We start from the raw sequence: 25,057 nt of genomic DNA, 5'->3' as shown, positions 1-25,057 counted from the left end.
AATAAACAATTGTGCTGAAAAATCAAATGGGCTGTGTGTGTGTGGGGGGGAGGGGATTTCCTCCACTTGCCACTGAGATGGCTGGTTTGCAGTGAAAACCTGGTGCTGGCAGGTGGGAGGTATTGTACTAAGGAGAGGAGCAAGACCAGATTTGGAGCAGAAGCTCTAGGAGGAAAGACTACAGGGAAGCAGGTGTGGCTAGGACAGAGAAAAGGCTGCCACGCAGGGCTACACCTATACCGAGATGCTGTAAAGGGGACAGAGCAGCTGTCAGGCAGCGGACAGAAGAAACAGACAGATTTAGTCCAATACTGAACACTGCTAAGCGGAGCATGGGCTGTAAGGCCAACGCCGCAGCTCCACTGGAGATGTGCCAGGTGAGAGCAGACACCATTCAGCCTGTTGAGGCTAGGACTAGATGCCACTGACTGCCACAGAACTGTTCAGACTAGCACCAATTGTTTTGGAGGAGCAGGAAAACCTCCAACCCGGTCAGTGCTGAATAGGGCTGATGTTTGACTGCAACCCTTCCACATGCAGGATGGCAGCGAGGGCAAGAACACTGCCCTAGGGCAGTCACAAGGCGGGGTTTGCTGTTCCGGGCAGGGCCAGGGCCAGCACCGCTCCCCTCCTCCACGTGCTGTGGTGCTGCTGCTGCTTAGCAGCTGGCGCAGGAACAGCACAGCTGGCGTCAGGTCCCGCTGCCAGCACTGCGGCCGTGAATCCCAGTGCGCTGCCAGGACAGGCACGTGAGGGCAAGTGAAGCAGGACAGCACCAACTCAGTCTGCCCCTGGAATTACCTCGGGGGGCTGTGGGAAAGGGCAGCAGGGCCCAGGGCAGGAAGTAATTCAATCTATTGCAGTAAATAAATCTTGTTTCACTGCTTCTGCCCCAGCTCATCTGAGCTCATCTGCACCTGGTTACCTTCCAGCAGGATGCCCCACGTGCACCAGCCCAGACACACACACACAGCGTGTCGCCCTCTGGACTGGGGCTGGGGCTGCCTCAGCCTTCCCCAAACCAGCACTGCGAGCCACAGTGACTCTCGGGGGCAAATGCTGGGAGCCCCCAGAATCTTCTGCCGGGAAGGCTGCCCTGCTCCCCTCCCCATCACTCCCCCCTGCACTTATTCCCCAAATGCAAGCCATTACCACAGCCAGCTGCCCCAAGGCCCTCAGATTGCTGGGGAAGCTTGTAATCCGCAGCACAGCTGGAACCCTGCCATTCGTGCCTAGCTGGGCACCTCAGACAAGAGCTGGCCGTGAGCGCCCCGTATTTGCTTTCACATGTCTCGTGTTTGCACTGGCTGGGCAGCCTGTGCCAGGACCTGGGACTCAGGACACAGCTCCACAGTGTGGAGTGTCCACCTGTACCTGGCTGCCACCGCTAAGAGGTCCCACCACCCTGCCCAAAAGCAGCAGTGCCCACAGACTTCGGGCTGTGTGAGCTCCCTGGGCAGCCAGGGTACAGTCTAGCACCCCCTGCTAATCCCCCCCAGCTCGGAGAGCTATTACCATGCCCAGCAGGAACGAGACCCTTCCCTGGAGCTGCTGCTCCCGCGGCCTCTGCAGAGGCACATGGCGTTACAGTCAGGGCTGGAAATGGCCAGGTGCGGCGCAGCTCCAAGGGAAGCTTCAACAGCTGAGTGGATGGAGAATTCTAAACCTTTCCACTTGCCGTACAGGGAGGGTGCACAGCAGCTCTGCTTCAACAGTCACCCAATGCCTGTGTCCCAAAAAGGCCGAACAGCCACGAGAATCACTGTGATCCAAAATGCAGCCAGCTCTAGGGTAGAACACGGCCGCAGCACTACTGCACGTCGGATGAGACTATGCTGCTCTTCAGGATTCCCTGCACAGCATCCACTCTACCGAGCTAGTCACCACCACTACAAGTACAGTATCACCAGACACTGCAGGAAGAGCGGAGGGAGGCAGAAGGCAGTTACCCAACTGGAATCCAGCAGGGCTGACGCACACGCTTCTTAGAGACATCACTAGCAAGTCTGCCTGTGCCTGTTAATGACACTCAGATGTGCACCAGCCCTGCCTGTCCTCTGTCAACTGCACAGACCAGAGCAGACAGCATGTCCGTCACAAACCAGCCTGAGGTACACAGACCCTGAAGTCAATGCAAACTGCAGCTCAGGGACTGTGCTGTGAACTGGCAGAGCAAGAAGGTGGCTCAGAGGGGCACTGAGATCTAGTGGTTAGAGTTTGGGATTGAATGCCAAATCTGACTTCCACCCACCTGTTGTGTGACCTTGGAAAGTCATCCCCTCCCTGCATCACTGACCACTTGGCCCACTGAAACCACCCAGGACTTGCATTTTAGTTCACTAGGCAAGGGATGGGCCTAGCTCCCTAGATAGGTTCCGCTGTCCTTGTGTCTGGGGCCAGGAGGAAGGCTACAGACCAAGCCCTCTCCCCTGAGAGCAGCCCACTCCCCAAGGGGCAAGGACCCAAACCAAGCCCATCTCATTCTACCAAGAACACGCACACCCATGTATCAGTGCCTGGCCGCTGGGGCACTGCACATTACCATACAGAGAGCTAAGAGCCCACGGCTCGCCTCACCCTGCAATGTGGCCCCCAGAGCGACATAGCCACTGAGGTGTGTAGCTAGTCTGCTCCCATTTGGGTAGGGCCCGAATGCACTCCAAGAGGCAGAAAACTGCGGCTGGACCCACCTGCCACAGCCTGTGACTTACAGCAACACCATGGCATGTGCCTGAAGTGGTGCAGAGCATCTCAGCGATAGCCACACAGAACGCAGTCAGCAGCAGATGCAGAGCTAGAGGGCGGGGGGAACTTGCCAGCTGCCCCGATTTGTGTTCTCTATGCTCAGAGGAAGGGCCACCAGCTTGCAGGGAAGGGTTTCCCGAAGCATTTGGGGAAGCATGTCCAGCCCCCTGCTCCACTGCTTAAAGTTCATCAGTGGCCTTGGGTAGGGGAGGTCTTAGGAAGCAGCTCGCTGCATTGCTGGTCAAGCATCTGCTACTGAACAGTAAGTGATCAAAAGCACATGGGCAACTAGGCGAAGTGTCCCACACATCACTCGGCTCCAGAGGCACCAGGTCTGTTAGCAGGCCGGGAGGCACTCGGACCACTCTCTGCCCTCGCAGCAGCCGCTTTTTAGTGGTCATTTTTGACACCACTATTTTTTCATTTTCTCGAAGCACAGCAAACTCCAACTCGACACCCAGCGTTGTGCGGCTGCTGAGACAAGTGCCCTCTCCATAATCACAGGCCTGGGATGGGCCTCACTGTCCAGGCGTAAGGAGTAACGGAAAACAAGGGCATCGCCGCTGTGAGCATGCCTGACAGATGGCACAGCAGCTTGTAGCAGACGATTTCTGAAGACAGCAAATTCATGTGTTTACTTTCTGCTTCGTTACTGTGCAAGAGCTCCCGTCTGTCCCAAGTCGGGCCGTTTACACAGCCCCTCACCGGGGCGTTGTTCCCTTGCTCTTCACGGATCTCAGGCACCCACTTACCAAAACGCCCAGGGTGGGAGGCTGCATAATCTCCCTCTAACATGTTGGGGCACGAGGGAGTATTCTGGCAATCCCTAGCAGCTCAGCTTGCTGTCACACAGATTCAGAGACTTCCCTGCCTCATGCCTCAGAGAAAACCTGGCTAATTTGCTGGGGAGCAGCAAGGCTGTGGAAAGACACGGAGTGACCAATGTCTGCGTGGCATCAGGACAGCAGCATGTCAGAGGAATGCTGCCCATTGCGCTAGGGCTGAGACAGGGACAGGATTCTCTGCTCACTTGCAGGGTGGTCTGTGCTCTTTCTGGCTCCAGGACACGAACAGCAAGCAAGCTGGTTGCAGTGCAGGGAGCAGTGCCTTGGCACTGTGCCGACCTCACATCAGTCATCGCTGCACGCGGAAGATCAGCTTTTCAGCCCATGCCAGGAACCACAGCAGATTAGCTGCTGCTAACATTTCTACACAGGGCACTTTCCACTCCAACTGTCTCAGCTACTGGACCAGCATTAGTGGGGAGCTTGGCCGCAGTTAGCTGGCTGCCCTCTTGTCTGCTGACAAAGTGGGAGCCAGACTCCACCAGACCCAGCAAGCCAGGAGCTGAATCTCCCCAGAGCTCACTGAGCCACCCACCTAAGGGCTGCACGAAGATGCCCTGTAAACAGGCAACAATGAAAATGGGGTGGGGACCCCACTGGAAACCAGGATTGTTCTAGCAGAGCCAGAGCCTGGGATGAGATTCACTAGGGCAGCATTTCCCTACCTAGCTCAGAGGGGAAGAGAGCAAACAGGACTGGCCAGAGCAAGGTTCCCAGCACAGCTCTGGTCCGGCACCTCAGCCCTGGCCTGCAGGCCAGTAACTCCTCTGTCCTCACCCACTGCCATGCAGTGCTGGGCTCCCCACACACCTCTGCCACGCCTTCCAGAGGAAAGGCCACCAAAGGGTGATTTCGGGGGGTGTCCAAGCAGCAGAGACACCCCACTGAGCGGCACCAAAGTAACTTGCACAGAACGAGAGTGCAGCGCTGGATACCCGTGGTACTGTGGGAGCCCACTGGTCAGCCAGCCCCCAGTGTTAGAAGTCACAGGTGAGAGGATCGTGCAATAAATAGGAGTCTACCATTTCTGACTAGTAGTGAATGGATGAGTCCTGTGGACTCCTCTTTATTTTACTTTTTTATTTCAGCTGCCACATAGATGTTCATGCACAGAGCAGCTGCAGTCTTTGAAATACACAAAATGGTCTCAGAGAAATGACAGGTGTCAGTCACGTAGCTCAGGTCTACACTGCCGTAACTGCTAATCTGATGCAATCCAAAAAGTTGCCAAAAATGGAGTTCAGTTTGTTTCAGCAAAGATGGCAGCTGCAGAGGAGCTGTAAAGCTTTTTGGTGTGATCAGCTAATGGGCTCTCGCCTTTTCGGCCAATACAGTAGAGCTGAATTCAGGGAGGTAGCAAGAAAGCAAGGAGGTAAGGTCAGCTTTGGCAGTAAAAGTGTCTTCATAGGAGGAGTGGCAGACAGAGAGAAGTCCTGGGTGCAGGTACAGCACAGCCTGGGCCCTGCACCACAGGCAGTGAGTGCAGTGTGTTCAGGCCTGCGAACTGATATCGTAATGGCACTCATGGAAGGGAGGGATGCTGTGGGGAGACTACAGGTGACAGTGGTTTTCTGCTCTTGGTGGGCAGTTTGGAAGGACAGTGTTAAGCAGCTCACCAAAGTAAGGAATGCTGAAGACAGATGGAGGGACTAGGAGACCTCCCAGACATTGCTATTATAAAACCCTAAGTGCTTCATGTTACTGCGAGAGAGTTGTTTGTTCTCCTATTCAATATGCAGAGCACTGTTAACTCAAGGTGAGGCACTACCTGGTGACAGGATCATTTCCGTAGCTCCAGAGGTGTAAATAATTCCAAGTCTGACTGACTAGGAGCGTAGGCACAGGAATCCCACAGCGAGAATCGGTCCCTGACAGACATCTCACAAAGCAAGTATTGCACAGCAACCCATCACCACGTGCAGCTGAGAGCACGCAAATCGTTGGCTTTCAGTCAAGGCACTCCAGGTGCGTCACGCTAAAGGAGGCAGGGGTGAGTCATGAGCAGCACTGTGCCACTGCAATAATTTGCCTCTTTAATTCTTTGGTAACAGTCAACATTTCCCACCATCCCTCGACAATGCAAAGTGGCCCCATAGCAAGCGCACCGCATGCTGGGTTACCTGGCAATACAGACCACCACCCAGGGGCTAAGCACTCAGCGGCTCCGGGTTACTCACTGTTTAACCAACCACGGATACAACACGCAAATAACGCTTTGTGCCCCCAGGTTCTTTGAAGAGCAGCTGGCATGGAATAAAAGTCCTGGCGTTTTAGCTTATTAGAGACAGAGCTTCTTCTGGCGTGGATTTGGGCAGGCCATTCCAGGAGGTCAAACCACGCTCAGAGTAGATTCACCCCGTGCTTCAGCAGCTTTTGTTTGGCCTTGCCTGGTAAGCTGAACGCACTGTCATGAGGGTTGGGAACCCCTGAGTTGCGCAGTGGGGTAGCCAGCTGCTGGAAGTACGTTTCCTGGACCGGGTTCTGGCAGGCATAGACGGCAGTGGAGGCATTCCTATCGGGGCAGGAAGAAAAGCAAAGGTCAAGGCTCTGGGAGACAGAAGCAAGCACCCTGATGTTCTTTGCAAGTTCCATTAGAACACATGGGAGCGTGACGCTAAACAGCCAGCTCCAAGGACGAATAAAGGGTGCTCTCAGAGGCATGGGCAGCCCTGACTGGCTCTCCTCCTGCTGGACCACTTCATAAGAGCAGGGTGCATCTATGTCTGACAGCCACATGTGCTGCTGCTGTCACTGTGTGCATCCCCTCTGGGCACGGGCAGCCGGGGAAGAGCTGCTCGGAGTTTCCCAGGACGCCCAAGGCAGCAGAGTAGCCCTGGGAGTGGTGGCATGGCTGTGAAGGCCAAGCAGCTGGTGTGGATGCAAACGGAACCAGTTCCTTGGGACCAGGCTGGAGGCAGTGACCGTGACACTGTGAAAGGCTCCGACTGTGATAAGACCATCTTGCTTGCAGCATCAGAATTTAGTTTGCCACACACATTACAGCTTGTTTCCAACCCAACAAGCCGTGCAAGAAAACAAATCTAGACTGCCAATTCCAGGCGCCTTTGGCTCTAAGCCAAGACCCAAGTTGACTAGGAACAGCTATATTTAAAGCTGTAGCTTAGAACCTTTCGGTGCCAGGAGTTGGCAACATTCTATCACTACGTCTTCATCCAACCCTTTGGCACTACTCACTCTGCTGGGAAGATCAGGCCTAGACACACAGCACCTGGCCCAACTTGTGGGCGGCAAATCAAAGGGCCTGTGTTTAGTTACTGAACCTCAGGAAATGAGCTGAGCTGACTGGTCTTTGGTGGGAGGCAGCTCTAGGATTATGGAGCATGCAGAAGAACACAACGTGCCTTAGAACAGAGTTTGTAAGGTCGCCTTGCCTGGCTCTCCTGGGTCCTACAAACAGCTCACGGGCCGGGATTTCCAACCGGCACTATTGTGCCTCTTGCAGACAAGTAGCTTCAAGCCCCTCATCTAAAACGCAAGCGTATTCTGAAGTGCTCCCCGCTCTCCTCCAAGCGGCTCCTGTGGCTGAGGAGAGGAGGGGTGCCAGGCAGCCCTTACCTGATTGTCATTTCAGAAGCAGTCGGGAGTTGGTAGAAGTCAGCGTGGATCAGACTAGCAGCTCTCAGGAAGTGCTGATCCTGAGCGCCCAGGACCTGGGGCAGGTTTGCTGCAGAGAAGGAGGAGGGATAGGTTAGGTAGCTGCCTGTGCAGGGTAATTTGCCCCAGCTGGGTCAGCAGGAGAGGATGCTGGATTTCTGCACCCTGCTGGGGCGGTCGGAGAATAGAGCCAAAGGGACACCCCATGTGACTCAACACTGGCATGATGGTGAAGGCATGTTACTGGCTCAGTGTGCTCAAGCACTGCATAAATATAAAGCCAAAGTAATTCCCCGAAGAGACTATGATCCAAGAGGCATGGACAGAGCGGAGAGGTGACCAGGAAATCCTCAGGCAGAGATTGCCTAGAATCATTTGGGTCTCTTTCATTCCTAGTCCCTCTCTTCTGGGCTGGAGAAGGTGTGTGGCTAGCACAGGTTAGCGTCTGTGGGGCTGGCAGGAGAAGGGAGATGTAAGGATGGACTGGAACGAGGAGAGGTGGTCTAGGATCTATACATTGGCCTAAGGGGACATCTACACAGCCCAGGGCTAGTGTCTCCAAGCCTGGCTTGCCAACTAACACTGTGTAGACAGAGCAGCTCGGGCTCTGAAGCCTAGAGAGTAGGGCCATATGCCTGTCCGAGCTGTAACCTCTACACAGCTGTTTATAGCACGGTACCCCAAGCCCTGCAAGCCAGAGTCTGTCAACCCGGGCTCTGAGTCTTGCTGCCATGGGCTGCTGCTCGCTATGTAAGAGGTCAGTCCCATATCACTGCTCCATCCCCTGCTTCCTACGTCCAGCGTCATCCTGTCTCTCAGCCAGAGACTTGCTGACAAGTGCTGCTATCCTCAGGAGCTGGGAGGGAAGTTACACCACTGGGGGAAGGGATGCGTTCAAGACGTTTTGGTGATCGAGCCCTCAGGAGACGGTCAGGCAGAATCTTTACTGCCCTGGAAAGGACACTGCCCACTCTCCCATTGGCACTTAGCTTGAGCCTGGCGCAGGCTGATCACCGGCAATCCGAACTTCTGACTGTGATCACGGTGTACAAGTCACAGGAAGAACACACCCCACACAAGCAGGGCAGAGCCCTGTGCCAGCAGGATCTTAAGCCCAGCAGGAGCCCAGGCTGTTTTTGAAGGAAGGATGAACATGGCTGTGCTAACTGCAAACAGTGTTTCAGGCAAACATCTGGAGCATGAGATGTTAACACATGAAAGTTAAAGCAAAGCCCGCTCTCACGACTAACTCCTCTTCTGGGTGTACTGCAAAGCAGCAAGCCCTAGAACCACAAAGACAAGCCCTCACCTGTGAGTACGTTCTGAATGCAGTCATAGTGAGTAAAGCTGTAGGTGGCTTTGGCTGCAGAGGAATGGTCTTTCGGCAAAGTCTCCTTCAGGTGAACCTCCAGGCCATTGAGAGACGCCAGACTGCTGTGATACTGCAAACAGTGCAACACAAACGTGCATCAGAGCAGATTTCCCTGTTTAACGAGGGCTGTAACCCGCTCAGACAACAAACATGGATGACATGCAAACGACCCTAGGGACTGCGAGGAGGACTGAAATGCTGGGTCTGATCCAGCCCAGGTTGCCAACACGTGGAAGCATTATCACCTCAAGGCTGTTTGGTGGCCTGTGTGGTATTAACTGGTGGATCTCCATCCATTCATTGGCCCACAAGTCAGTAATGCAAGGTGTTTGGCAAAGGACACTACCGTGGGAAAAGGGCCTTTCAAGCACCAATTGCAATTCGCCAATGGGAGGATGCAAGACTCAGTGAATTTACTACCTTCCAGTGCTTCTCTATGGGGCTCCCATTTTCACAAGGCACTGTCTGTTACTTTTTGTAGCAGTAACCGAATAGCCTATTGATTACTGGGATGGCAGAAGCCACTTGCTACTGTCATTGAAAATTAGCGTTAGGTGGGTTACAACGTAATAAAACGGTGTTTAATTGCAGAAGCCAGGTGGTAGATGTGCCCTGTCCCTGGGTGTCCCACTGCCCCCACTCTCCCTGCAGACAACGGAGCTTTTCACAGCTTCAAAGGGGGTTTTAACCCTCCCCCCACTGAGCTAGATGGGCTTCTGGAAACAGCCCTTCTGCCCCTGATCCCATTCAAACCACAGCACCCCAGACCAAGATCCTCCACAAATAACTCACGGGCTATGACTGATCCCAAGAACACCCTGCCTCAGACTGGGCATTGGCCAATGGGACTGCTGCCCAACAAGGCAATGGAGGACCCGTCTGTCTCTTACTAAGTGGGGTGCACAGACAGGCTGAACTGCCTGGATGAGGCAGGGTGGATGAGATCTCCCACTGCAGTCGGCTGCCTGCTGGCTGTCAAGTGCTAGGAAGATTAGTTTTCTAATCCCCAAGGCTGTCTCTGTTCTTTCCTCAGCCGCAGGGAGGATTAAGCCTCCATTCTACATGCTGGTGATACCAACCCTACTCCTGACCCTGCTGGTCTCAGAACAGGTTCTCTTTTCTGTACAACAGAATGAAGGGATAAACCCAAAGTCGCTTCCAATTGTCTGCACAGAGACAGACCTTGCATGACAATTTCTGCTCTGCCCTGAGGGTCTGTGCGGCAGAAACACCCTCCCACCTGAAATGGAATGGTCCGCACTTCCTGTGCCTATCAAGCTACGTGATTAGAATGCTCCGGCCTTCTCTGGTGTCTGCATTCAAAGGCCTCACAGAGCTAGACACGCATTCATTCATTCAGGCTCCATGCCCCTGGGAGCTGGGTGTTAGTCTATTTTACAGATGGATAAACAGTACCGAGAGACTGAGTGGTTTGCCGTAAGTCAGAGGGGGTGATGGAGCCAACACTAGAACCCAGGAGTGCTGACTGACAGTCCCCCAATCCCACCTAAAACAACAGCTGGGAGGGTGCATTTCTGCCAGCAGGGACCAACAAGTATCCTACACCCAGAGGAAGGGTCCAGCCAAAGGGACCCCATCACGTCAGATCTGGCCCAACATTTAGGCTGTGTAAAAACAAGCTCTTGCAGCTGCAAAGCAGAAGATCAAACCCAACGTTTAAATGATTCAACTCCAACAGGAAGAGCTTTGGTAAACAGCTCTCTACAACATCCGCCACCCATCCAAAATAGCAGGGTAGTACTGCAGGAGAGCCAGAAAGGGAAACGGACTCGTCCGTAGTCACTGCCCAACAGAAATGCAACCCACCCAGCTTAAACAGCGCATATGGGGATACTGATTATTCCATGCCTCCCACTCAACCACAGGCTTTAATGCTGTGGGTACGGCACTTTGGACCCCACACGGGCCCCATCTCTTGCCTTAGGAATTTTTGCATGGACTCCAAGGGGAGAAGTGGGCCAGGCGTCTCTTCAGCTAGCAAGTGGCAATTTAAAAACAAAGGCACAAAGGGGCAGGGTTAGCTGGGCCTGATTTCCCTTTCAGCTGTTCTCTCTCTCACTTAGGGTGACCAGATGGCAAGTGTGAAAAATCGGGACAGGGGGTGGGGTAATAGGAGCCTATGTAAGAAAAAGCCCCAAATATCGGGACTGTCCCTATAAAATCGGGACATCTGGTCATCCTACTCTCACTGAAGAGTGAGACAAACAGACCAGGAGGCAGGGCGGAGCAGACAGAGGTCTCCAGCCAGCCGGGCTGTGGCCAAGCAGGAGATGATCAGGCATTGCAGAGCTGTGGAGCTGGTGAACATGACTCCCTCAGAACTGCAGTACCAGCTTGCAGAGCCACAGCACCCCCAGCAAATGGGAATCAGAAGCGAGGCCCAGATGCCATGGGTGGGGTGGGATCGGCCTGAAAGCTAGCACTGCCCTTGCCAACCACTTGGCTGGTTTTGCAGCATGTCCCTTTCTTGGTGAGTCACCCCTCATTTACTGCACTGAGGTGGTGCCCCTGTTTACAAGGTGACAGCCAGAAGGTCACAAGTCCTGTATCTTACTGAGCACAGCTCAGTGTCCTGCCCAGTTCAGAATGAAAACAGCAACTGACAGTGGGAGCTGGCTTAACAGTCTGGGTTTGAGTCTGACAGCTAAAGAAATGAGGTTGTTACTAATGCGCAAGGTCTCTGTGGAAGGGAGCGGCACAGCCCGGGTGTTAGCTCTGCAGACTCTAATGCCTTAGGGAGATGGCATCAGCTGGTGTCCCCTTCCCCAGCAGCCCAGAGCATTTCACTGCATATCACCATTGGACAGTACAGCCTGCAAGAGAGGTATATGGCTTTGGCACTGGGTCCTGGTACCCCACCTTGCTGACACGGAGTGCCCTCATGATGCCCTTTGTTCATGCGTCACAGCTCCCCTGCAGAAGGACACCGACCTGCCAGGTCCCGTGGGTAAGGAAGCCGGGTGCATGGGGCTTTGAGCTGCCACCATTTCAAACACGGTTTCTTTTTAGATGGACTCACCACCAGACACACAACTCACTGGTATCTCATAGAATCTCAGGGTGGGAAGGGACCTCAGGAGGTATCTAGTCCCACCCCCTGCTCAAAGCAGGACCAATCCCCAACTAAATCATCCCAGCCAGGGCTTTGTCAAGCCTGACCTGATTTAGAGTCACAAGCTGTAACGCGGAAGGTGAGAATTAACTTCAGAAGCAGGACTAGCTCTCTGCTGCTGCTCTGCCTGCGTGAACACCAGGCACGTGGTTAAACCCTCCCAGCGGAACACAGACCAGGAATCCTGCACGAGCCACCTTGTGATCTCTGCTTGGGGACACTGGAGTCGGGCTGGCTATTTAGTCAGAGGTTACAACTACTGAGTCACAGCCACATTCATACTTTGCTCATCTATTAACACTAATTAGGGAAGGTCTGGACCCTTGTGAGGTAGGCTAGAGGAAGCTGAAGCACATGGCGGTCTCCACGGTCACAGAGTAACCAATGGGAGAGCTGGGAACAGGATTCAGGAGTCAAACTCCCATTCTTCAGCTCTGGCCACCATCCCACACTGCCACAAGACAGGAAGTATATGAAACATTTTCTAATTTAAAAAGGCAACCTTTTTCTTACTTACCACGTCTTCAATGGACCCCTGGTCATCCTTAAACTGCTCCTCCGCCAGCAGCAAGAGCACTAACCCTTTAATTCTGTGAACATACAAAATCATCTTAACCAGCTTGGCCTGCTTGCCGGACACTGTGCAATCTACTGCTGCTAGACAGTCCATCCCGGTAGTTACTTGTGTAGGCAAACCGTTCTCTCTGCTCTTGGGAGAGCCTTGGCCTTCTGCAGTGCCACTGAGTAGGCTCTCCTGGACTTCAGCAACAGGAAACTGGTTCCTACCACAATCTTCAGCAGGGAACTTCTGCCCCACCCATACAGCACTGGGCAGAGGCTCCCGCTCAGAAGCGTCATCCCTGGCTGCTCCATCTCCTCTTCTGAAGGTTCTGTCTTGACTGTCTACACTTGACAGATTGTCACGTTCGCTTGAGCTGCTTCTCCTCGTCTCTTTGGAAGGATAGCAGGTGGAGAGGCTGCCACTGGCTGTGTGACGCCTCTGGAGACTGCGGCATTCAGACTTCATCCGCTCACTAGTGTTAGAGCTGGTTACAGGTTCCATAGTGCTTCGACCCTCCTGCCCGAGGGCACAAGGCTTTGGAAAGTCAGAGGACCCCGAGGCCGTGCCTGTGTCTCGAGTGCACTCTGCAGCAGGCAGTTTGGAATTGCTGGGCAGGGCTCCCAGCTCTCTCTGCAATGGAGGGGATGGTTTCAGGGGGGTAGAACTCAACACCGGGCTCAGCGCTCCAGCTGGGGGATTCAGAGCATCTTTTGCTTTGGCAGTGCCCGAGGCCTGTGGGGGGGGCTCTCTCACCACAAGGGCATGCTGGCCTCGGACTTCATCAACCCGGGCCGAATCCGAGAATGCCCGTGAGCGGAGGGTGTTCTTAGATCCTTTAGGGTTTGCTGGAGATGTGGGCAACCTAACAGGAGACAAGAGTAGACACTCGGTTAACCAGTGAGTAGCAGTCACTTGGGGAATCAGGGGCCAGGAACGATCAGAAAAACAACCAACCAACCATCTCCTGTTCAAAACCTGATCCACCCTCCATCGGAGATTAAATCCTGCCCCAGCAACGGAGGGACTGGCTGATCTCGTAGGCTGTGCCCACCTCCAACCTCTAGGATCCTCACTGTAAGGTTAGGTGGAGAGTGAGGGATGTGCAGAATAGCACAGTCCCATCACCTGCCCTGGGAATGCGGCTCCCTTACACTCAAGCACGAAGCACAGAGGCTTTACTCAGAGCACAGTGGGCCGAGAGATGACAGCACAGTCAGTCTGAGGCGGGGAGGAGGTTTTGCTTTACATAGAGCACAGCAGCAGAGAGCAGCGCAAGCCCTTTCCTCGGAGGGTGGAATACGGACAGTTAGAGCTCTCCAGCCTGACAAGCAGACGATGGTAGTTTTAACAACTTGACAGTACCCCCTTATTTGGGGCTCATGTTATTCTTAGGGAAGACGGCAGCAGAAGCTGGTGAGCCCTGCCTCTGCAGTGGGATGAGCTCAAGCTGCTGAGAAGACCCTTTGCTGCATCAGAAATTCACGTCCTACCTAGTCATCCACTCTACTGGAAAGTCCCGGAGTGCTGTGGCTTCACCTTCCGTCAGGAAAACTGGAACGATGCAGACATCCCGAGGCAATGGGGGATCTGCAAGAGCAAAACCGCACCCAGACCCAGCGAGAAGAAATTACAATGTTTGTACAGACACCAAAGACCTCCTGTGGGAGGGGAGGAGAGGAAGGAGGCCTCTGGCAAAGGGCTGCAGCCTGGGTGCGTGGGCTATGGCACAGGACTAACCAGGCAGCCTTTTCCTGATCACCTTAGCAAACAGTGCCAGGCACAGTCGAATACCCCGTTACTTTTCTGACTGTCCCAGAGACACCGCAGGGAATGTGAGGAGAGGGCAGAGGAAGAGCTGCCTGACACGAGCTGAACATTCTCAGCTCTAACTCAGCAAAGGGACTAAGGACAGAATCAAGAAGTTACGAGTCGCTGTTCAGAACTCGACCTCCTGCCTTATGCCCCAAGCTCTGCTTTCATGGCTTCGTCACTGACCAAGTCGACACACACCACTGTGTGGGACTGAAGTTACATCTGCTGTTAAGGAGTCCACAGAATTTGTGGGAGAACCTGCCCTTAGATGAGGAAATAGTGCCTAGATCCCCCTCATGGTACCCATGTCACACGCTCCGGGTGGGAACCGTCCTAGCCAAGTGGATACACATGGAACTTTAGCTGGGGCTTCAAGAGAAGCAGCATGAAGATCTGCCCCGTGATGTTTTAATGGCGGTAGAGGGTAAAATCGGGCTCTCTGAGGGAAAGCAGGCCCGGAAAGGGCCATATGCTCCTGGGATGCAGCTCCCCGTTTACACTGTGCGACTAGTGTGGCTTACCATGTTCCTGCAGCACCTCCCCGCCTCCAGGAACACTCTGAAAGTAAAGCACACAGTTATCACTGGCCTACAGTAAGACTGTGTTAAACATTAGCCACCAGGCCCTCACCCAGGCCCAATCCCAGGGCCCCGAAATCATTGGGCATCTTCCCACTGACTGCAGGGGACTCTGGATCAGGCCCTGAGGGCAATCCTGTGCTAAGGCTACTCATGGTCTGCAATGACTTACTCCTCAGGGAGCCATGTTGAGCTCAGCGGCGCTACCCAGGAAGCAAACATAGGACACAAGATGAGGGAGAGTATCACAGCCTAGCCCTGACTGTCTCTGCATAAATATGGCAGGGCACAGTCCTTGTTCATTCCCAGAACCAACGTCAAAGCAGATGCAACAGATGCTTTCCCAATCTGGTGGCATAATGCAACTACATACAGATCTGCAAGCATGACGCCTCTTGAAAACTGTGTGAATTTAGTAACAAACAGAACAAGTAAACAAAGGGATTACACATGAATAGGAAACGCTAAAGACAACTCACCAGTCAGTGTAACATATCAATAATATGCAGGGTAAGGTTAAGAGTTATTTTGATGCAAGAGCTGGGATACTCACCTAAGAAGTTACTATACAGAACAAGTAATCGGTCTATTTATTTAATATATTCTTATAGATCAAATTGTGTTAGGCCACATGTTTACAATTCCGCAAGGGACGTTTTCCACGCTCCCATTATTATTTTAAGAACGATGAGTACTGAATTAGCTATGAACATTTCCCCCTTGTTTCTTGGGAAGAGGAACTGAAATCACATAATAAGCATTTAATTTTTCAGCCAATGTAAGGGGTTCATTCATTCTGCATGCTGCTAACCAGCAATCTTTGGCCAGGTTAATCGCAGGGTGATGGATTATTTTTGGCATCTTGAAGAGAATTCAATAGCCAAAATATTGACAGGAAAAAAGGTCCTAAGAGCAGCTGCCCTGACTTGACTCCTGAGCGTCAACAAGAATTCTGAATTTCGTGACACCGTAGAACCATTTAACATCAGCATCAGGCAGCTCCGTAAGTGCTGGCTGGATCTATGGTGCAAGTAACACGCAGATTGGGTCCTGATGCCGCTGGGCTTGGGTTTAACACCATACCTTGTCTGCAGCTTCTGTTCCTTGAAGGAGAACCTTGGCAGTGAGAGGAGGTGGAAGCTGCGTGCTCACAATCCTAGCAGGGTAGAACACAAACACAACCAGCCATGAGCAGAGTCAGGCCCCCTTCCCCGTTAGTTTAATGGAGCAGGCCGGTGCAGGGTACCCCTCAAAGTGGGCAGCCACAGATGTTCAGAGCAGGGTTTCAGGTGCTGCTCAGATCTGTTTCATGCCCATGCAGTCCCAGTAGGATCCAAAGCCTACACTGTACCATCTCTCTAGGGCTGTGGTTCTTGCTCTCACAGCCCCAGTACACTCACTGGGGGGAGCTGTGCCCTGTTCTTGCCCCACCCTGACAGCAGGTTCCGACCCCCCTTCTGCTCGCACACGGACACCCCAGCTGAACCCAAGGGCTTTCATGGAACTGAGTCACACACTGACAAGTATGTTCTGAGGTCAAACTAGCACCTCCAGGCAGCAGTAACGGCCCATGGATCTGCGAGGCCCTAAGACACTCCTGCCAGTCCCAGGGCACCTCCTGGAGACGAGTAGGGGGAAGCCACACTCCCCTAGCAAAGCACACAGGAACTCACTGCACGCCCACAAACACCTGTACCTTACAGTCTGCGCGCAGGGCCCAGATCCCAGTGCTGCTAGGATGTGCCTGTGAGCTCACAGGGCATTCTAGGTAACAACATACAGAGTCCTACCCAGCACCCCCTGTGCTGCAAACCTGTGTCTTTTTGTCCCCTGCACTGGGGGCCTCCTCACATCGCATGACACACAAATGTTCCAGACAACTCCCTGTGGATTGACAGGCCATGGCAAAGAGGTTCCAGGACAAAACCAGACAAGACAATAGAGCAGGGGCTGCCTGCTCTTGGGGAACACGTTGTCTGGTGGGCAGGTGAGAGGATGGGGTGTTTAATGTAAAGTACTATAGACAGATGGGCAGGGCAGCCCTTTAAGGGTAGTTTGCTGTTATTGAACACTGGGTCAGTTCCATGCTGGATCAGCAAAAGCAAACTTGCCTGCTGGGTATTTACCATTCGTTGGGGGGCCTGGTTTTGGTGAGTGAAGAGTAACAGTGATCCTAGGCAAAGAAAACCCTGTGCAGGCAAAGCCCTCCCCAATCCCACTGCAGAGCTGGGCATTGGTAGAGGAAAGGAGGAGGAAAACCAGCACTAATGCTGTCGTGACACTGGCCTCTCCTGCAGGTACACCAGCAAGTCCAGAGAAAGGATCAGTCTGGTCTCTTCACGTACCCCCAGCAGAGATGCAGGTTCTGCAAGAGACTCAAACACAAGGCTCTCTCTCTGTGGCACTGGGGTGAGGCTTGCAGGTTCCTAGGGGTCTGTTTGGGGATTCCTAGAAGATGTTGCAAGGAACTTGGTGGCCAAGTGGCCCAGAGTCTTTCTAGTTAAAGGAGTTTTGCACAAGAAAAGAGTTTCTACCCATGAGAAAAATTAATATGCTGGAGAAGACGGAGGCACATGTCAGTGATGGGACCACATGGGGAGTTCAAGGGCACAACTCACACATGCCTGCAGGACACAGCACATGAACGTAAGGCCCAGTTTCAAGCCAGACCTCCACTCCCATAAGGGTTTTGCACTTGCAACAAGTTGCCTGGATGCTAAGAACTACAGGGAAAACATCACCCATGTGATTTGCTGTGCGTGTGAAGCCACCCCTATAAAAAGGATGACCTGGCTCTGAGATCAATCACTCAGACTTGGTCAGATGCACTCACTGCAAAGCAAGCCTCCACCTCTTGCCAAATGTGTCACTGACACACACGACACAGAGGACTTACTGACTTCTGCCACAAGGAAATGCCTGAACTCCCTAATCCCCTGGCTCTGTAGGTTGTTCTCTGTCCCCAGAGGCTCTCTTTGCCCTGGCACAATGCACAGCTGTAGAGTCTTACCTGTCCACAGATAATCTTTGGCTGAATCAAGCCAGCATTTCTCCTGGAGGATGCAGGCTCCCTTTCCCTGCATCCATTCCAGTCAGTGTGGATAGTGTCACCTGGCCAGCAAGCCAGTCATTTTAAGAAAACAAAATCATTATTGGCAAGGCAGGGGAAGAGCAGGCTAAGAAAGGGGAAAGGATAATGTTGGTACATTTTAATCAGATGCAAGAGGCTTTTAAACGAGCATCTTGCAGATCATGGCATTTGGAAAGCATTGATCTCAGGGACATGTCACCCACTGAGCAGGGAAGCAGCAGCAACAGTTCACACCAAAGGCTTTCAGCTGGGCCTGGTCCCCAGCCACCCTGAATAGCATGTAAAAGGTGTCTGTGTCACACGACGTTTGTAATAAAACAGGCATCTAGATCCAGTGGACAGAGCATGCCAGGGAGTCAGGACACCTGGATTTATTTCCCAGCTATGCCACTGATGGCTTATTATTTAAAATGTACATTGTGGTAACACCTAACGTTAGCTGGGTCAGAACCTTATTGTACCAGATGCCGTCCAAACATACAGGGACAGTCCCTGCCTCAAAGAGCTCACTTGCTCTGAAGCACTGAATAGCTGTCCAAATGAGCCTAAGGGAGTTGGGCACTCAGATCTCATTGAAATTCACTGGGAGCTCGGTGCCTATTGAAACCCCAGCCTTAACCCCTCAGGGCCTCCACCTCCCCAAGTACATTTGGGGATAACGATCTACCCAGGTGGAGAGTGCTACATAGTAAGCAATGTCCCCGTTAGTACCCGGAGGGCAGATCTGGAGATACAGCCGCTGCCCTTCCTCTGCCTTCCTCCCCCCCGAGGTAGCTTGGGAAAGTAGCCCTGGACTGTACAGCCCGAGGAGGGGATTGCCTGCAGTCGACTCGGGTTGAGAACTGACAATTACGGTGACTGCTTGGAAGTCCTTGGCTACTCACCGGCCTTTGTAGAGGATGCAACCTGCCAACACTTGGGGTGAACGCTGGCAGGTCTGCAAGATGAGAGCTGCTTTCAGTAACAGCAGGGGGTCCACCTGTGCAGGGAGAGGAAGACAATGAAACCATCAAACCCCAGGGAATAATCCAAGTAGCGAACAGAACTAGAGGGGGCACGTCTCAGGAGAACAAGCTAACCCTGCAGAGATCAGGAGAGCTACCTTGGTTTTGTCCAAGTTCCAAAGGGAATTGAAGATCTTGTGCAGGTCACTGGTGTTTTTCTGAATATGTTCGATGTACCTGTCCCACTGCGTGCTCAGCTCCTCCCGAGAAAACACCTGAAGAAGAAAGAATCCCCATGGTTAGACAATGCATGGCTGGAGTCAACACAGGATCCAGAGTGCCCAAGGTGGTTAGGTATGATTAATTCAGGGAAGCGTGTCTCTAAGCAGCAACTCTTCAGTGAAACTTCTACCAAAACACTAAACCAAGATCAGGAACTGAATCCAGTCTGCCCAACAACAAAAGCCCCGCCGAGAGAGGATTTACTGTTGTTGGACGAGAGAGGGCAGACAGGTACCATAGAAACCCTGCAGCTTAGCCCTCAATCTCAGTTGTCTGCACTGTGCTTTACATTATTGAAAATAGAGACCAGGTGGAGAAAGACCCTCCAACCTGGGATGGGTGGCTGAGAGCCTCACTAGACAGACAGAGGGAAGAGAGAGCTCAGACATCATCCAGCTCACCCTCGCAGTCCAGTGACAAGGGGACAGCCCAGTGTGCAACATGGACGGCAGCAAGATGAGCGCATGTGACTTTCGGTTGCACCTTGGCATGCAGCAGCAGTTTGTCCTGGGGCAGGAAGTTGCCAGACTCTCTCTACATGCCTCTGGAATACTGCATTCAGGTCTGGGAACACCATTCCCAAATCTGAAGGCATCTAAGAGACAGAAAGATACGCAGAAGTGAAGTGAGGCTAGAAAAGCAAAGAGTCAGATCTGTGTAGCTAGGCTAAGGGGAATGGAAACCACCTGCACATTATTTGAGAGGCCTAAATTCTAAGGAGCAAGAGGAATGATGTACACTGGGGTAGGGACAGTGAGGGGACAGGATGGGGGAACAAGAGAAGGAGACTTCAGACTGAACACGAGGAATCTTCTCATGAGGTCATATGTGGGGTCGTCTCCCAAGGGAAGTGGGGGGAGCCTCATCACTTGGGATGCCAATGACAACAACATAGAAAAGAGATTCTAGGCACTGATCTTGCCTTGTGGAAATGGGACCTAAGGACTTTCCCAGCTCGCGTTCCTGCGATCTCAGAGCTGCACTGGTGGCAGGAGGGCCAGAGGGAATATGCGAACCTCCACGTAACTGGGCAGGCTTCAGCTGTTCCCTGAGAGGTCCATGCCCTCGTCCTAATCAGGGAGAAACACTGAACACTGTTAATTAGCAATTACCATGTAAGCATGACACACAGATCCATTGTAAAATCTGAAGAGTCCAATCAGTAGATCCAGAAATTGTCCACAGCTGACATCAGGGAGTTCGATGGTACAGCCCAGCACCTTCAACACACAAGGTTACAGAAAAAACTTTCCTGAAGTAGCCAGGTGACAGGAGAAGCAAACAGCTGCTGCACTCCCCAAAACTCAGTTTGGGAAGCCCCCTAGGTAGCCATATGTCTGGGGAAAAGCAAGGGGCGATGCATGAGAGCCAGGGGGGTCCCTGGCAGGAGAGGTAGAAAGCCCGAGCTCAAGACACATACTCTCCATTCCCTCACAATCTCAGGGGCCTGACCACTAGTTTAATGTTTAAATGGCCGAGAACATCGTCCCCAAATGGAATACTTCGAGGCTCAGTTCACTAGTTAATGAACTCGAGAAGAGGGTTTCCACTTCTTCCACCAGGGAGCAACGCAGTGCATCAAACTTCTGAGAATCCATGGAAGTAACTAGACTGTCGGGGGGTCTGCCTGTTCAGGAGAGCTTCCTGCAGCATGGCTTTACCCCACCTGAGTGGGACTGCCCACTGAATGAGCCAGTTCTCAGAGCATGTGACCACATCACATCAGAGAAACCAGATCTGCCCCTCAAATGAGAAGTCCACCATCACTGCCAATGAGCTTTGCGCAGGGAATGAGCATCCCAGCTCTTTGTTGTAAGCTACGTTCCATGGAGCTCTGTTTTCAGCTAGTTCACACCTTTCCACTGGCCCACAAACTCCATCTAGCTGTCGAATCCTACAGCTGCAGGTCTCGGCTGAATGCTGCCAGGCCATTGCCACTAGCACTCTAAGAACGTAAGAATGGCCAAACTGGGCCAGACCAAAGGTCCATCTAGCCCAGTATCCTGTCTTCTGACTGTGGCCAATGCCAGGTGCCCCAGAGGGAATAAACAGAACAGGGAATCATCAAGTGATCCATCCCCTGTCGCTCATTCCTAGCTTCTGGCAAAGAGACTAGAGACACCATCCCTGCCCATCCTGGCTAATAGCCATTGCTGGACATATCAAACAATACAAGTACTTAGTTTGATACAATAGTAGATACTTTCTATTACTATTCGAGCTCCTTACGTGCCTCCTGTTCGTTGTAACTCACCCAGAGATACTCTCCATCCACCCTTACTGCAAACTTGAGCTTTCTCAGCCGAATGAGACTCGGGGGAGCACTGGAGATCTCCGTTACACAGCGCACCACTCCTGCAATCTGTCCGCACAGCAGTTCCTGCTGGTCAAGGAGAGTCTGTGAGAGGAGGAGGAGGGAAGAGTGAATTTTGCAGCATTCCTGGCAAGCTGGAAAGGCACCACATTTACACAGCAGCATGATGGAACTGGTGATGATAAAGTAACTGACGGTGTTTACTATACTATATGGAACAAAGCCTTGATAACACCATGCACTGACTTTTCATCCCAGTCACTGAGGCTGAAGTCTTATTTAAGCACAAGTAACCCTACCAAGAGAACAAGAAGAATTAGTGAGTCTTATCCCTAGGGGATATTTGTCCATATCACCACCACAGAATGGGGCATTACGGAGAGGCCCATAACCGAAATAGCAGAGTGCTAAAGAACAGCGTAAGGTGCGCTGCACAGAGCCATATAGGGTACGTCTACACCGCGATAAAATCCAGTGGCTCGGAGTCTTAGATCCTGAGAGAGCTGGCTCAGATTGCGGGGCTAAAAACAGCCATGTAGACACTCAGGCTGGAGCCTGGGCTCGGAGACCCACCCCCCGTCCCTGGGTTTCAGAGCCCAGGCTCCAGCCTGAGCCCCAACCTCTACACTGCTATTTTTACTCCCACAGCCTGAGCCCCATGAGCCTGAGTCAGGTGACCTAGGCCAGCTGCGGCCGTGCCATGGTCTTTTACTGCACTGAAGGTGAACCCATAGGGGCCTAAGGCTGGAAAACAAGAAGTGCTGTGGATCAAGACTGAGGTATGTTGGCAGAGCTGCACTATACATGGCCTTAAAAATACAAATAAAATAAAAATAAAGAAACTTTTTATAAACACCAAAGTTACAAATTTACCCAAACCCAGATATTTGCAAGCCCCACCATTCCAAGAACAGAAGGTTGGCTTTACACATACTTTATATATAAAATTGTTTGCAACTCTACAGACAGACAGACATTTGGGAAGAAATAAAAAAGCAGGCATTACCTGAGAGGGATAAAAGTAGCAAATGCCAGCTCTTGTGGGATCCCCTTCTTCCTTTACCTTTGAGCCATCATAAAGGAAAAAGTAGTTCCACCTGCAAAACCAAAGTATTGACACGATGGAAGAGGTTTGCTGTTCCCAACCAAGGCAAATTGATATTTCTTCCCACCCCCCAGTTCTCTCAAGCAGAGCTCTGCTATTTATGATGCGATACACAAGTGTTTAAAAAAACAGGAATGGCAGATGTGCAACATTCCTGCATGCAGCCTCATCCACTGATTTTGGAGATGGAATCGGGGTGGAGAAGGAAGACTCCAAGGATCTGGGCTATTAACTCTCCCAACTTTCTGGGTTTAAAATAGAGGACAGCAAACCTGTGGCTAAGCCTAGAGGAGAAGGATCACAAATCCATGCCTATTTTCCAAGTCTGATAGCACAGAGCATTTATCACTACGTATTTGGGAAAAATTCTCAACTACATGCAGCTTGGAATGGTTTCCAATAGCTTCATTGGCTCTTACTTCATGTTGAACCGACTCCACATGTGCAAAAAAGCACTAAAATGGGAGGTTCCTCATGACCAGTGATGGTCTTAACAGTTTTGGGTCCTTACTGATTTACTCAAGGTCTTTTAGCTACTGTTTTCATTGTAGGCTGCACGTTCCAGTCATAAACTTTGTGCACAACAGCCCCCAAGCAAGAGTGCTACAAAGAGTGCTAACTAAACCACATGAAGTCTGGAACGAGACGACGGTGCAATTCAAAAGGTGAAGCTAAAGAACACAAGTTATTCTCCACCAAAAAGCAGAGACTAAACTTGGGCTCTCAGAGCATTCCCGGAATGCCCCACCAGTGAGATAGGAAGGTTGGGAAGGCATTGCTTTAGAAATCAGATCTCAATTCTATCCTTGGCTCTATCACAGATTCCCTATGACACTTGAGGCCAGTCATTTAATCTCTCTGCCTCGGTTTCCCACCTGTATAATGATAATAATGCCCGTGAGGATAAAATTCATCAATGTTTATGTGGCATTCACATATTACTGGGACGAGCACCTTAGAGCCCACAATTGATAGCTTGTGACCCTGCAGCAACTAGCCAGAGACTGGGGGATTCTTCCTCAGGGAGTCTCTCTCCAGTTCTGATGGCATGGGGGCACTATACATGACTCAAACATGCTAAGATGATGTGCACGCACATCTGTTGGCATGTTGTTGACAGGCCCATTGTGGCCTCCACATCAGTCATGCAACATTCCCTTGCAACTCTAGAGGAATGATGAGTGCTACTCACCAAGAAGCTGAGTTAGGTTCTGATAAAATGGGGCTGGCCATTTACATCAGATTATCTTAATCATGTCTCGTCGCCCTCAGGAGCACTTTCTCCTCCAAAGCAACTGATGCAAACAACTCATTTTTTTCAGCAGTAAATATATTGTTCCACAAAGGCTCCAGTGGAAACTTCAGTGGGTTTTGGCTTTGGGTGATGAATATGTTGGAGATTTTGTTAAAATACTGATGTCAACAGTGTTCCTCGTGGCTTATTTACATGAAGAGTAAATCCACTAAAGTGCCTTCATTTTGGAGGTTTATCCCACAAGAGCTACATGGAAACCTTGCAGAGCCTAGGCAACATTAAAGTCTCTTCAAAACTTGTGTTCATCAATTCTGAGACTGAACCAACAAAGCTACTTTATGAGAATGTTCCAAACAGGAGGAAAACCATCTTAGTGCCTGCAATGAATGAGAAAGCTCAGAAAGCATGAATATGGTCATCAGAAACAAAGAGCTACACGAGGCAGATCTCAAGACACTACATTGGTTATTTCAAGTTTATTATTTTGTATTGAAGTGGCTATCTGTGCAAAAAGTCATCACTACACAGAGATTACTGTCAGAGGAGCTCCCATTTAGGGACCTTCTGCTGAAGATACAGTTCCTTGAATAAGTCCTTGCTTGTGTGATACAAAGCTGAATGGTTTCCTGTGGTCTCCAGTGTTGACGTTGCTCTTCTAATCCTAGAGTAAAGAATGAATGGATTAATACTTGGATGCCTTTGTTCAACTGACACATGACCCTACAGAGAGCAGCTGACAAGCAATCAACAGAACTAACTTGTGCATGAGTGACGCATGGGACAGAAACAAGCCTTCCTTTTAAATAGCAACATTACATTGAATATGTTTGGAATATTACCTGGTTACATCTGGGCTTAATCATGCACGCTGCTGACAATCAGATAGAAAAGCTCCTAACAGGAATACAAGGAGCGAGGAAAATGATGGAACAGCTAATACAAGGGCTGCACTGCTCACTTAATTGAACCAAATTTGATTTTTTCTCTTATTAGCAGGAACACAGGGATTGCGATGGCAGATCAGATCAATAATGACCCATCTAGTTTGCTATCCTGGGTACAACAGTAGCCAGTATCAGATTCTTCAGAACAGGCACAAAACCCCTGTAAGAGAAAAGCCTGCTCACAGGAGAAGTTCTTTCCTAACTCCCATTAGTTAGTGGTTGCCCTTCATTGTTGCCTCTCCTCCAAGGGCTTTATCAAATGTTATGCCTCGCCTCACGATTGAGGCAAGTAAGAGAGGTACTGTGTATACCAAACCCTTCACCCCTCAACCTCTGAAAGTCAGCCACCTCCAGGATAAGAGCATTACACCCCGACTAGGACAGGAAGTGAACTATCAGTCACCCACCCAACAGACCGCAGAGGGAATTCAGGGAGCAGAATGGAGTTAACCAATCGGAA

At 51.5% G+C, this 25,057-nt stretch overlaps 1 protein-coding gene across 2 annotated transcripts; it reads right to left on the bottom strand.

The window, feature by feature from the left end:
- Window positions 1–4,622: 4,622 nt before the first annotated feature.
- On the bottom strand, window positions 4,623–25,016 carry HPS4 (HPS4 biogenesis of lysosomal organelles complex 3 subunit 2). Of its 2 annotated transcripts, XM_024207393.3 has the most exons (14): window positions 23,591–25,016; window positions 22,300–22,390; window positions 21,234–21,377; window positions 20,092–20,199; window positions 18,856–18,972; window positions 18,638–18,732; window positions 15,746–15,818; window positions 14,606–14,642; window positions 13,763–13,859; window positions 13,026–13,134; window positions 12,228–12,902; window positions 8,515–8,647; window positions 7,167–7,275; window positions 4,623–6,102 (listed from the first exon to the last, which is right to left on the bottom strand). In XM_024207393.3, exons 1-14 carry the CDS (start codon window positions 23,629–23,631, stop codon window positions 5,931–5,933), a joined length of 2,001 nt encoding a protein of 666 aa, XP_024063161.2. In that variant the 5' UTR covers window positions 23,632–25,016; the 3' UTR covers window positions 4,623–5,930. The 2 variants fall into 2 exon arrangements, with proteins under 2 accessions (XP_024063161.2, XP_024063160.2); XM_024207392.3 differs by having other exon boundaries at window positions 12,228–13,134.
- Between the last annotated feature and the right edge of the window lie 41 nt (window positions 25,017–25,057).

The sequence above is a fragment of the Terrapene carolina genome, unplaced genomic scaffold, assembly GCF_002925995.2.
Source record: "Terrapene carolina triunguis isolate 2854851 unplaced genomic scaffold, T_m_triunguis-2.0 Scaffold234, whole genome shotgun sequence".
NCBI lineage: Eukaryota > Metazoa > Chordata > Testudines > Emydidae > Terrapene > Terrapene triunguis.
Note: the sequence above shows the minus strand (reverse complement) of the source record. Positions and strands in the feature narration are given on the sequence as shown.

Excerpts from the sequence above, each read along its gene's own strand:
- HPS4 (XM_024207392.3), bottom strand. The coding sequence starts at position 23,631 with ATGGCCAGCCCCATTTTATCAGAACCTAACTCAGCTTCTTG. Across the intron at positions 20,200-21,233 it reads TGGATGGAGAGTATCTCTGG|GTGCTGGGCTGTACCATCGA; the intron begins GTGAGTTACAAC and ends TGTGTGTTGAAG. Across the intron at positions 7,276-8,514 it reads CATTCAGAACGTACTCACAG|CAAACCTGCCCCAGGTCCTG; the intron begins GTGAGGGCTTGT and ends CCTTCTCTGCAG.